The 14502-nt window shown below is 33.2% G+C and overlaps 1 protein-coding gene across 5 annotated transcripts in view; it reads right to left on the reverse strand.

The window, feature by feature from the left end:
• Nucleotides 1-650: 650 nt before the first annotated feature.
• The window catches only part of LOC126879981 (elongation of very long chain fatty acids protein-like), a 374900-nt gene continuing 361048 nt past the window's right edge, over nt 651-14502 (reverse strand). For all 5 annotated transcript variants that reach the window (XM_050643430.1, XM_050643429.1, XM_050643432.1 and 2 more), the window contains 2 exons: nt 12872-13039; nt 651-4027 (listed from right to left, as the gene is read on the reverse strand). In XM_050643430.1, coding sequence (XP_050499387.1) covers nt 3728-4027; nt 12872-13039 — 468 coding nt within the window. In that variant the 3' untranslated portion in view covers nt 651-3727. The remainder of the gene's footprint in view (nt 4028-12871; nt 13040-14502) is intronic.

Here is a 14502-nt window from a genome sequence, read left to right on the forward strand (position 1 = left end):
TCGGATTCATAATCTATAAGCTATCCTTAAATTAAATCCGTTGGTGGAATGCGGTCCTCAGGTTTTGCATACTCAAATACTTCCAGGACCCGCTCTAATAAAAAGTTTTCATACAGTTATAACATAAATGAAAAACAAGTGCTCACTATACATAACATTCGTAAGAGGTTTGCTGAAGAATTTGACTATAATATAATTAGAGAAAGTATGCTCCCTATTCTCATTCCGGTTGGAGTGTATGTCACTGACCAGTTACCATCGACCGTTCAAGATATGAGGTAGCTGAACCTCAGGGCGTGTCCCAACTCATGTGAGGGTCAAATGGTGCCCAGTGCTCAATCATGTAGTATTTATAACATCCATGTTATTTAAAACAATTTTTGTCAATGTATCCATGACTGTATCATTTTAAAGGGTCTTTACCCTACATTTTCAATTTTGGTGGCTTAGCCTGTTCAGCACTGATGATGATCTGTATTCAGATCGAAAACGTTCTGCATTTGTGATGTAGCCCTTTTAAGGAAATTTTAATAAATTATGTACCTTTTATAAAGGATTTTAATTATTTTTTAAAACTTAATTACTTACCAACGAAAATAAATCATGTTTCGTCTTTAGTAAGTCTAATAATTAAATAAAATGACATAGTATCTTTTTAAAGAAATTTTATTATGAAATACTAAAAATTTTGACAATTTTTTGTTTAAAAACATATATGGTTAAACATATTATTATTAAATTATTTCACTAATGTACATCTAATATTGTACTTAAATACCTATCTAAATAGGTATTTAATATAAGTTAAATCTATTTACAATGATTTTTCAAATAGGTTTTTACTCCCGTAATGTCTACAATCACCTACCATTCCAAGTTCTTCTAATTATGAAGAATATAATGAAATGTAGAGATATACACATATCACACATACATACATACATACATACATACATACATACATACATACATACATACACCATTCATCTAGGATGATTTCCCTATTGAATTTGAATGTAACTACAGTCCGTCCAATATACTTACCGTTGCACGTCATCCGCGTCATAGCTCGTGACGTCACATGATACCAACACGAAATACTTAGGCGGTAGGTATGTTCCTTTTTAGAATCATTTTGCCGAATACACGGGAATTACAGCCACTAGACATATTTTATAATATACGCGTAGAAATAATATTGGAAGATTTCTATTAATGTACATTTAAAGAAACATACCCCAACTTGTTTCATTTAATTTCTATAAGTGGAATCTAAAGCGTTTTTATAAAGCACACTTGTTCGGATTACACTCTAAATGCGATCGAACAAAGGTGACATTTATGACAGGCATAAATTGGTAACATTTATGACAGTTACGATGATGACACTTCATATTTGTTTTTATTCTTTACTATAAGTATTTGTTTTATAGACCAGGACTAATCTCTAAAAATCGTGTATTTTTGGATGTGAGAGGTGGCATTTGGATTTTTGCAGATAAAGTGTCACCTTCAGTAATAATAATTGACTTATGCTCCTTCTCAAATATGCCCGGAACATTAATAAAAAAATTAAAATATTTAAAATTTTCGAAAAAAATCGATTTTTTTCTGCTTTCTTTGCTTATAACTTTAAAACATTTCGTTTTGGAACAAAGTCGTAAAAAAATTAAATTAAGATAATTGAATTTTGTATGATATACGACTGGTTAAAAAATGTCTTAAGGTATTACCTTTTCTGCAATATAGAAATAAATACAAAATAAGGGGGCAAAATACGCCTGTTGTTATTCAATGTTTCTTAACCACTTTGGTGGCACTTAGAACCTTAGTAATTCGCTTAGAAAATTCTTATAACTTACTTAAATGGTCTACCAAATTTCATTAAAATCGACCTAATAGATTTTGCATAATAAATTTGCAATATAAATGTTTTTAAAAAAGTTCAAATTTTTTAAAATCTTTCTGAACAAAAAGTAGACCATTTAGAAGTTGGCTAATTTTTTTTACATATAAAGAGGTGCTCTACCTATCTAATACACCTTACAGAATTAAAATCGGAATATTTAAGGGGCCTCAGCAATGTTTTAAAATTATAAACAATTTTTTGGCTTATAAAAATAGCTTTGTTTAATAATAAAAAAATTAATTTTTAGAAATGCAAATAATTAAAACCGGTATAATTTGACTTAAACTTTCAAATACTGTTAGCAGAATTGCTATTTTATTTTTTAATCAAAAGTTATTCTCGTTTATAAATTGCAATTTTTCGATTTTTTGAATGTTCCATCGCGTTTATCTCGAAAACTATGCATCCTACGAAAAAACTTGTAAGAACATTTTTTGCTTAGAAGTACCCAAGAAATACAACAAAATGTTTTATTTTGCGAAAAATTGATGTTATGTAATTCCTCAAGTTCTTTGTTTATAACAATCTTATCGATAACCGGATCAACGGTTACCCAAAAAATTCGTGTTCTACGGGTCAAAATACATAAAAAAACCTACTTGGGTAAGTCCATCTAAATAAAGGAGCCCGTAGCACCCCCTCCTGGACACAGCACTAATTTGTTTATGAGCCAAAAAATTGTTTATAACTTTAAAACATTGCTGAGGCTGTTTAAATAATCCGATTTCAATTCTGTAAAGTGCATTAGATACGTGGAGTGCTTCTTTATATATAAAAAAATTGAAAAATCTTTGTATGTTCTAGTTTTTGTTGTGCAAGAATTTAAAAATTTTTAATTTTTTAAAAAAAGTTTAGATTGCAAAATTATTATGCAAAATCTAGTAAGTCAATTTTAATGAAATTTGGTGGACGGTTTTATCACATTACAAAAATTTTCTAAGCGAATTAGGAAGGTTCCAAGTGTAATCTAAGTGATGGAAAAACATTGAATAAGACAGGCTTGTTTTGCCCCCTTATTTTATATTTATTGCTATTTTGCAGCAAGGGTGTTAAATTAAGACATTTTTAACCAATCGTATCTGATAGAAAATTTAATTATCGTTGTTTTATTGCTATACGACTTTGTTCCAAAATGAATCGTTTTAAAGTTATAAGCAAAGAAAGTAGAAAAAAAAAATGAAATTTTTTGAAATTTTTAGATATTTTATTTTTTTTTATTAATGCTCCGGGCATATTTGAGAAGGAGCATAAGTCAATTATTATTATTAACGAAGTTATCACCTAACTTTATCAGCAAAAATCCGAATGCCACCTCTCACATCCACCTAAAAACAGATCCTTGCTGGTCTATTATTAAATTTACTGTTTTTATTATTTACTTTAACGTAAGATTATAACTTAATTCTTGTTTTCTTTTTCTAAAGTTTTTATTTATTTACATTGAATATTAATCTGTTTTGTTGTACAATCGACTTCCGCAATAATTATGTGGTACATTTGATTCAAAATGAATTCAAGAAGTTTTTGTAATTGGGCAACAATCTCAACTTAGAGCTTTGACGTAGATATAATGACGTGCAACGGTAAGTATATTGGACGGACTGTATATTATCTATCTTCTTTTTACATTTTTAAGTACTGACCTACACTAATATTTTACAATATAATTTGTAGATAATCGTCAGTGTCTAAAAAATCTAATATAAAACTATTTCCATATTAAATTTTATAGAAAATACTTTTTATGTCGATTTACCACCATCCTATATACACATTTGTGATGATAATTATAATCAATCACTTTAAATATTATATGGGTTACGCTGTTGTATCCGTTTTGTCCACAAAGGTCCTGTTCCTCAAGTTAGTTGCTTCTTCAGAAGTATAACCATTGCCCATTTTTTTGACTCCATTGAGTCCATTAACTTTACTGAGTCCGTTAACTCCATTGGATTTGTTAACTCCATTGGCTTTGCTAACTCCATTGACTCCATTAACTCCGTTGCTATTGCTATGCTCATAAAGAGCAGTTTGGCTGGTGAAGCAAATACCAATGTTGTGTTTGCCATTCTTCTCGACGCCATTTTGATGTACTCCATTTTGTTTCCTTGCCAAAGCCTGAAACAGATTGTTTTGTTATTAAGATTTTTCAACTTTATCTTACAGAATAGCGGAAATATAAAAAAGAAACAACAACCGCATTCTTTCTTTGCATATTATATGCGTGTGATTAAAAACATGTTGAATAGGATGAGCCCAAGAGGAACAAGAAGAAGAAGACGACCGAGAAGATCTTGAAAAAACGAAGTCGACGAAGCCATGTCTAAGAAAGGTTGGACGACAGAGACTGGGAAGATCGAAAAAAATGGAAGTACTGGCTGACGGAAGGGAAACGGCATTAGCTGTAGACAACCCTTTATACAGGGTGTAACAAAAATGCAGGTCATAAATTAAATCACATATTCTGGGACCAAAAATAGTTCGATTGAACCTAACTTACCTTAGTACAAATGTACACATAAAAAAAGTTACAGCCCTTTGAAATTATAAAATGAAAATCGATTTTTTTTCAATATATCGAAAACCATTAGAGATTTTTAATCGAAAATGGACATGTGGCATCACGGTGAGCTTGAAACACGTTATAATCTAATTTAATAAAGCTTCAACTTTTTTTGTCGGAATATCTTCTACAACTCAAAAGTAGACAATACAAGACAAAATTTAAAGCCGCTAAGCGGCCCTTTTTGAAAAAAAAAAAAGATTTTTTCTAAAAAATATATAAATTTCTGAAATGTTTGAAGACTTTCTTGAACCCTCCCACATATCCTCCACCCGTTGCATTTTTTTAATTTGCAAACTAGTGGATAAAAGAAAAAAATTAGGTATGTATTTGTTTATACAGGGTGGGCCAAAAAAAAGAGTCGACTTCGATATTTGGCAGTGGTTATTGGATTTTAAGGAAATGCCGAAACAGGTAGATTTTTATTTTTGAATTACAATTTTTTGGCATATATATAATACTAGTGACATCATCCATCTGGGCGTGATGATGTAATCGATGATTTTTTAAATGAAAATAGGGGTCGTGTGGTAGCTCATTTGAAAGGATGTTCAATTCTCCATTCAGTAATATACACAATAATATTATTTATACATGGTGGCCAAAAAAAAATGTTTGGAATTAAATTAATTAACGCAAAAAGAAGAATGTATGTAATTTATTTAATTCAAAATACATTTTATGGCTGTCGGAAAATAAAAAAAAAGATGTTTATTGGGCAAATAAACATTGCTGTTCGCTTAAATTAAATGTTAAAACTGTCAAAAGAGGTAAGTGGGAGGCTGTTTGTGATTTAATTTAAGCGAAAAAAAAATGTTTATTTGTGAAATAAACATTGTTTCTATTTTCTGACAGCAGTACAATGTATTTTGAGATAAATAAATTAAAAGTACTACATTCTTCTTTTTGCGTCAATTAATTAATTCAAAAAATATTTTTTGGTCACCCTGTATAAATAATGATCAATGTTTTTATTACTGCATAGAGAATTGAACACCCTTTCAAATGAGCTGCCACACGACCCCTATTCCCATTTAAAAAAATCATCGATTACGTCATCACGCTCTGATGGATGACGTCACTAGTATGAAATATATGCGAAAAAATTGCAATATAAAAATAAAAGTCGACCTGTTTCGGCATTTTTTTAAAATCGAATAACTACTAAATATAGAGGGGGATTATTTTCTTTGGCCCACCCTGTATTTATATATTGCTGTGTTCATGTACTATTAATATAGAAGTTTGAATAAACGTTTCTTTCATTTTTCAAACGATTGTAACGATTGTTATTGCAAAATATTTATGTAAAATGTTACTTTTCAGAAATTTATATTCTTTAGAAAAAATCGATTTTTTCAAAAAGGGACGCTTAGCGGATTTAAATGTTGTCTTGTATTGTCTATTTTTGAGTTGTAGAAGATATTCCAACAACAAAAGTTGAAGCTATATTAAATTAGATAATAACGTCTTTTAAGCTCACCGTGGCATTCTTATGGCAGGAATATCTTAAAAAAATTATAGTGAAATTTGTGCACCCCATAAAAATTTTATTGGGGTTTTGTTCCCTTAAACCCCCCCAAACTTTTGTGTACGTTCCAATTAAATTATTATTGTAGTACCGTTAGTTAAACACATTGTTTTTAAAACTTTTTTGCCTCTTAGTACTTTTTCGATAAGCCAGTGTTTATCGAGATATTTTGAATATTTGTCGAATCCACCACATATCTATATGGTTAAGTACGATTAGAGAGACCTGCTAATATCTGAAAATTTATTTTTAATTTACATTTTTGAAACGTATTAACAGGTATATTTTGAAACGTATTAAAAAAGAAGCCACATCTCGATGAAAGGTCGCTTATCTAAAAAATACTAAGAGGCAAAAAAGTTTTAAAAATACTGTGTTTAACTAATGGTACCACAATAATAGTTTAATGGTAACGTACACAAACATTTGAGGGGTTTAAAGGAACAAAACCTCTATAAAATTTGTATATAAGCATATTAAAAAAGAAGCCGCATCTCGATAAAAACTGGTTTATCGAAAAAATACTAAGAGGCAAAAAAGTTTTAAAAACATTATTTCTAACTAAAGGTATCACAATAATAATATAATTGGAACGTACACAAAAGTTTGGGAGGTTTAAGGGAACAAAACCCCATAAAATTTTTATGGGGTGTACAAATTTCACTGGTATTTTTTTCTAAGATGCTCCTGCCATAAGAATGCCATGTGTTCAGTTTCAATAAAAAATATTTAATAGTTTTCGATATATTAAAAAAAATCGATTTTCATTTTGTAACTTCAAAGGGCTGTAAGTTTTTTTAGGTGTACATTTGTACTAAGGTAAGTTAGGTTTAGTAGAACTATTTTTAGTCCCAGAATATGTGTTTTAATTTATGACTTGCATTTTTGTTACACCTTGTATATACATATGAATAGGATGAACCTGCCATAATGGTACCTTCGGTAAACACATTGAATTCAACAAGGTTACTAAAATAAGTTATTAAAAAAAAATAATAAAATGATGTTAATTATAATCAAAATAAGACCTTAAAACGTTTCAATCGTGACATTTTTATTAACAAACTTCAAATATATCCAACGCAGACTCCTGACACTTCAATAATATTTATGTTAGTCCTGTCGCCAGGGGGGTACAACGGCCTCCTTTATTCAGATGGACTTACCCAAGTTTTTTTCATGTATTTTGACCCGTAGAATACGAATTTTTTGGGTAACAGTTGATCCGGATGTCGATAAGATTGTTATTGACCAAGAACTTGAGGAATTACATAACCGCGATCTCTCGCAAAACAAAACATTTTTTGGTATTTTTTGGGTCATTCTAAGCAAAACATGTTTCTACAATTTTTTTCGTAGAATGGCTGGTTTTTGAGATAACCGCGGTTGAACTTTCAAAAAATCGAAAAATTGCAATTTTTGAACCCGAATAACTTTTGATTAAAAAATAAAATAGCCAGTCTGCTTACCGCATTTGAAAGTTTAAGTCAAATTATATCGGTTTTAATTATTTGCATTGCTAAAAATTTATTTTTTTATTGTTTAACAAAGCTATAAACACATAGTGTTTCCCGTGCCTTTACATGCATTTTAACGCATGCTACGTAGAAATAGCCTCGATTAAACTAGTACCTATTCTACCTACTCGTTAGATTTTAAATGAGAAATCATAGAAAACATCACTCACGCACTAGGTGTTTGTAGCTTTGTTTAACAACAACACAATAAATTTTTAGCAATGCAAATAATCAAAACCGATATAATTTGACTTGAACTTTCAAAGGCGCTAAGCAGAATTGCTATTTTATTTTTTAATCAAAAGTTATTCGGGTTTAAAAATTGCAGTTTTTCGATTTCTTGAAAGTTCAACCGCGTTTATCTCGAAAACTGAGCATCCTACGGGAAAACTTGTTAGAACATTTTTTACTTAGAATGACCCAAAAAATACAAAAAAATATTTTGTTTTGTGAGAAACCTCTGTTATGTAATTCCTCAAGTTCTTGGTCAATAACAATCTTATCGACATCCGGATCAACTGTTACCCAAAAAATTCGTATTCTATGGGTCAAAATACATGAAAAAAACTTGGGTAAGTCCATCTGAATAAAGGAGGCCGTTGTACCCCCCCTGGCGACAGGACTATGTATCCCATAGATACTTTTGAGTTAAAAATGAAAAAGCATATACATATTCCGGTAGGTGTGTGTGTGTGTTGACGGAAACAATTATATAAAATAATATTAATTAAAACGCAAACAATTGTCAATAATATACTTATTTATTTTTGGTAAAAAAGGTGTTTTGGTAAAAAAGGTCAAAATCTTGAAGATTACGTACATATTTGGTCAGGTGTTCCCAAGAAAGAGCAAGCTCTGGAGTAGCTATTCTAATTAGGAAGACTTTGTTTCGGCACATTATTGACATACAACATGTAAATGAACGAATTTTACGAATCGTGTTACAGAAATTTGGAAGGCAAATTGTAATCTTCTCAATATACGCGCCTACCGATGACGCTTCAATACAAGTAAAAAACGATTTCTTCCAGGAATTATGCGACCAATTGGATACTGTAAAAAATGAACAGTCTTTATATCTAGCGGGAGACTTTAACGGGAGAGTAGGTATACGAGATAACGACGATGTTGTGGGACAATATGGAGACCCAGCATTCAATGATAATGGTGAACGAATAATAAATGTATGTAAGCAGTACAATTTAAAGGTTAGCAATACATTCTTCCCACATAAGCGTATACATCAATATACGTGGACACGGCCATCACTTAATCAGAAGTCTATAATTGACTTTGTTATTACGAGACAAGTATCGAAGGAAGTGGTCAAAGACACAGTGGTAAGAAGAGGGGCTAATTGCGGGTCTGATCATCTCTTAGTACGGTCAGAAATAGCTTTTCCCTTCTTTAGGCAACTACACCCCTGCAATGCTCAAGGAAAAAGTAATGATATAAATATCCCACAATACAATATACACCTCACTAGAGACGAGACTACTAAAAAGCTATATGAAAATAGACTTCAACAGCAGCTGGAGAATCGTGAAGTGGTGGACGACGTGGAAGAAGAATATAATAATTTGTTAACAGCGTTACATCAAGCCGCCAATGAAGCCTTTGGACAAAAAAGTAAAACGAAATACAATCCGCTCTGGATGTGTCCTGAAATAGAAGATAAAATAAAAGAAAAGAACAAGCTTTATAATACTTGGCTATCAAATAGTACACAAGAAAATCGAATAAAATACAAAACCATCCAAAGGCAAGTTCGAAATGAAATAAAGAAATGCAAGAATGAAATGTGGTCTAGGAAGTGTGCTGAAGTAGAAAGCAAATTAGGTGGCACCCAATCGACAGAAGCCTGGAGACTATTACGAACGATGAAAACTAATAAAACAGATAGACGCCCATCCACAATCCGAACTCAAGACTGGAATGAATACTATCAGGCCTTATTTAGTGAAGATCGACAAGAATTTATAAAGCAGGCGACACAGGTTGTACGTAGAGAAGAAGATAGCCTTATAATAACTGAGGCAGAACTAGTTAAAGCACTTAATTCGATGAAAAACGGCAGGGCTCCAGGCCCAGGAGGAATCATGATAGAGATGATTAAATATGGAGGGAAAATGCTTATAGAACGCTTAACTAAGTTAATGAATAGATGTGTTGCAACTAATTATTTTCCTCGAGAATGGAAAATATCCTACATTTCGAGCATCTACAAAAAGGGGAAACATAGTAATCCGTCTAATTACAGAGGCCTTAGTGTTAACAGTACTATTAGTAGACTATTTAGCAGAATAATAAAGAACAGATTAGACGTAGAGACAAGAGGGAGAATAAGTGAAGATCAAAGTGGTTTTACTGCGGGACGCTCATGTGTGGACAACCTTTTCGTCATCCAACAACTTATAGAGAAAAGGACGAGCGTAAATGAAGAAACTCACATTGCCTTCATAGACTTGGAAAAGGCATATGACTCCGTCCCTAGAAACAAGTTGTGGCATGCCCTTGTTGAAATGAAAGTTAGTCCGGCTATTATACATATTATCAAATCATTGTACAGCGATAATGTGGGATATGTCAAGATTGGCACACAACTATCTGAAGGAATAAAAATAGAAAAAGGACTGAAGCAAGGGTGTAGCTTATCACCGTTGCTATTTAACATATACTTGGAAGTCGCTTTAAAAGAATGGAAAAGAAGTTGTGGACTAATGGGAATCATGATCAGAGATGACTGCCTGTTTAACATCCACTTTGCTGACGATCAAGCAGTACTGGCACAAGATTCGTATGACATGGAATTCATGTTAACCCGCCTGTATTCAACCTACAAAAAATGGGGATTAAATATAAATATAGAAAAAAACAGAATATCTAGTCGTGAATTCTGACGCCCACTTTGAAATCCTAATTACAGAGAACACATCAATTAAACAGGTTGAAGAATTCAAATATCTGGGAGCTGTAATAAACAGAGAAGGCCTAGGCAACAAAGAAATTCAAAGGCGAGTTGAACAAAGTAGGAAGGTAGTAGGTTGCTTGAATTCCGTGTGGTGGGATAAAAATATATCCAGAACTACAAAATTAAGAATAGGGAAGACATTTGTGGAATCGGTACTCATGTATGGAAGCGAAGTCTGGACATTAACAGCAGAGTCCAGAAGAAGGATCAATGCTGTGGAAATGGACTACATACGTAGAAGCGCTGGAATCTCCCGATTGGACAGAATACGTAACGAAGAAATAAGAAGAAGGATGCAGGCACACGATACAGCGGTAGACAGGCTCGAGAGAAGAAGCCTAAAATGGTTCGGTCACTTACTTAGAATGGACGACCAACGATGGCCAAAGAAACTCCTGAAATGGAAACCCCCAGGTAGGAAGAAAAGGGGAAGACCAAGACTATCCTGGAATGACACGATAAGGAAGGCCATGGAACACCGAGATTTGGAAGAGGAAGATGCCCAGGATAGAAATAGATGGCGGTTAGGTGTGGGGATGCGGCGTCAGCCGATATGACACCCCGGATATATATATATAAAAAAGGTGTTTTGCTTATACATTTCGTAAGAGGGTTTGTTATTGTTTCGGCCCAGCGAGCCGTCCGATGCCGCTGGGGTGTGGTAACCGACTGAGTGACTGAAAGAAACCACAGACGCTAATCTGTTCATGTTTCTACCATCTGACCAGAAAGGCAATAAATTGTTTAGATCTGGCGTTTAAAAGTTGAAACATTTCTGCAGTTTTAGGAAATGTTTTCGAATGCATGTCCACAGTGAGTTATCGACATAAGGTCTGATAAGGTAATTAATTTACAGGTATGTAAAGTTCAGTTTGTGAAACTGAACACACCAAAAACATATGGTTATGGATACATTTCGTTTCGTAAAACCGTGCCCTTCTTAGCAACTGGTTTCTATATTACATGTGAATTTATATGACCCATATTATCTCGTTTTGAGAAAAGTTAATAAAAATTAAGAAAATAAAATTAGCAAAAATAGTAATTAAAGCGTACCGCTATATACAGAATTAAGACAAGTTAAAGCTGGAGTTCCACAAGAAAGTGTCCTGGGGCCAGTGCTATGCCTGCTGTATACCAGAGATATCCCATCATTAGAACCTAACAAAGTCGGAAAAAACCACCTTATTCTTTAGGGGCCGTGTGTGTATTCAGACGTTGGCCATCATCATGTTTACAATTTACTGAAACCTTTCTCTGTCGGCTGCTGTGCGAAATAATTATTCTACTGTGGAACCACATCATTGTCTAATATTAGGCAGCCATGAAAGTTTCTTTCGACCAAGCTATCTCTTTCCCTCCACTTTTCCTTGTATTATAAGGCGAAACAGATGGTATTTAGGTCCTCGAATTATATGGCCGCAGTATTCTGTTTTTCTCCTCTTTATGCTTCTGAGCAGACGTTCTGAATTCATCATTTGAAGAACATCTTCATTGAAAGTTTGCTAAACCCACGATATCTTTAGGATTCGTCGATAGCACCACAATTCAATTGCTTCTAATTTGTTTAGAATTGTGGTTTTTAACGTCCATGTCTCACAACTATACAAAAAACCACCAGTAAGCAACAACGATGTTACAAAATTCTGTTGAACAAGTTAACATCTGGACCAGGCGGTGGCGTCTCAAATTGAATGAAACAAACTCTGTTAAAATACCTTATACAAGTACGGCAAAATATTTGGGTATGACGTTAGATTCAAAGCTACGTTGGAAAGCAGAAAAAAAGGAAGAATTAGAAATTAAGTTCAGAAAGATGTATTGGTTGGTTGGAGAAAAATCCACTTTGTCTACTTACAAATTGTTATTGTATAAGCAAGTCCTTAAACCGATATGGAGATATGGGATACAGTTATGGGGTTGTACTAAAGAAAGTAACATTCAAATTAAATAACGATATTAAAGTAAAGTGGCAAGGAGCATCATCAACGCTCCCTGGTACTTCAGAAACTGTGATCTTCATCGATACCTCCATAGGCGTAACCAGGGGGGTTGGAGGTTATAACCCCCCCATTGGGATGAACTTTAAGCTCTATATGCTTAACACCATACCCCTAGAGACTCTTCACCCCCTTACGCTTACGCCGTTTTACCACCAGATGGATACGGTTAGCCAGACAATTAGTAAGTTTGCTGAGAATCATGAACAAAGGCTCTCCAATAATGTGAATGTCGAGGCCATCAAACTCCTAGACAACGCTAATCAAATAAGAAGACTTAGACTAATATAGAACTAACTTGCTTATTGATCGTAGTAATGATTAGATAGCAAAAATAGTAAGTTTACTGCTGGAGTTTTACTAAATAAACAAAAACTTACCTCTTCTCTTTTCCTTTTTTGCTTGTTGTAAGTTTCTTTGTAAAAGTTGGAGAATAGGAAATAAAACATAAATGCGTGCATTCCGATCCACCAGACGAAAGCTTTGGGGTAGTTGCAGTCAATGAACAGCAGTTGGAATGCATGAACCATAACTAAGACGAATTGTACCTAAAAAAGAAAGATTGTGGTTGTTAAAAAGAATAGGTAATATTTAAACTATTAGTGCAACTTATAATCAAATTATAAAAATAGTACATTGTTTACCGGGTAGGAAAAGCTTAACATTCCTGGACGACTGTGAAGATTGCTAAGTCGAGGCGCAAGCCGAGACTTAGCAACACAGAGTCCAGGAATGTGGCTTTTCCTACGAGGTAAACATACTATTTTTCCGCAAATCGTTTAAAATTCGACAGATATTGATTGATTTAAAAAAAACGCGATAATTTTATTCCCAAATAAATGGTGCTTTGAAATTCCTAATAAAATTACTTGGGTTACTATGGAAACGTATTGAGGTTGAATTGTCAAACTTGACGCTTATAAATTTAATTGCTGGTGTTCTCGAAAGTAAAATGATAAGTGATGATGAAATTTCCATTCCTGGGACTCCTCCAGAGCTGGTTGAGGCAGTGAATACTGCTTCATTAGAATTATTGCCAAAGAAATCAAGAGAAAAGTACGAAAATGCATACATAATTAATATAAATTAATTCCTTATAAGCAATGTGTTTTCTATCATTTATGTAGAACACTAACAACTGTACGGAAATATCATTTCCTTACAGTAAGGAAATGACATTTCCTTACAGTAAGGAAGTCCTGACTTTTTCTTCAAGAAATTTTGACAGGAATGTCAAAATTTCCTGGCGATTTGCGGAAAATTACATTGTCATAATTTTATACTTATTAGAATTTTTTGAAAATTATTTCCGGATTTAAAATCGTAACGTCAAAATTAAACAAAAAAATGAATTCTCATTACAATCAATAATTGCGGTTTTACCCCATATAAAATGATATTAAACATGCCACCAGAAAATAATTTCAAAACTTTTTCGTGATTTCGTGTAAAAAATAAAATTTTAATCTTCTTTTAAATCTGTTTTCTGTTTTTGATTTTCTATAGGCAGCATGGTGATTGGAATGCAGGCGACTCGCTGGAGAAATGTGATGTTCACCAATGATTTTGTCCACATTCCCCGGATGGCCGCGAAAGAGTCTGGAGATGTAATTCAACAATATGCCGAGTGGTCTTTTAGCACTTGGCTGGTTTTCAAGAGGATTCAGTTATGGTGTGGGCTCGTATATCTTCTGAATCGCGTAGAGAATTGTGCTTTATCCCTAGAGGCGATTTGTTGATCCATATGCACCATTTATTGGAAAATGAAAATGCACGCCCCCATGCCGCCTGGATTGCCAAAGAATACTCAAATGAAGTTGATATTACCTCCAATTCTAGCCCACCGTGATTTGATGGTGGTATTATAGGTTTTTTTGGGTCGCTGAATCCAATGGAAGTGGTCTGGAAGCCCAAATGTGGCGCGTTTAATTGTTATTAACAAATTATGGTAAAATTAGGTATTTTTCAGGAATTATTAGAAGCCCTGTAAATAAACTGAGAGTGTTAAGGT

This window comes from Diabrotica virgifera, chromosome 2 (assembly GCF_917563875.1).
Source record: "Diabrotica virgifera virgifera chromosome 2, PGI_DIABVI_V3a".
Classification (NCBI taxonomy): Eukaryota; Metazoa; Arthropoda; class Insecta; order Coleoptera; family Chrysomelidae; genus Diabrotica; species Diabrotica virgifera.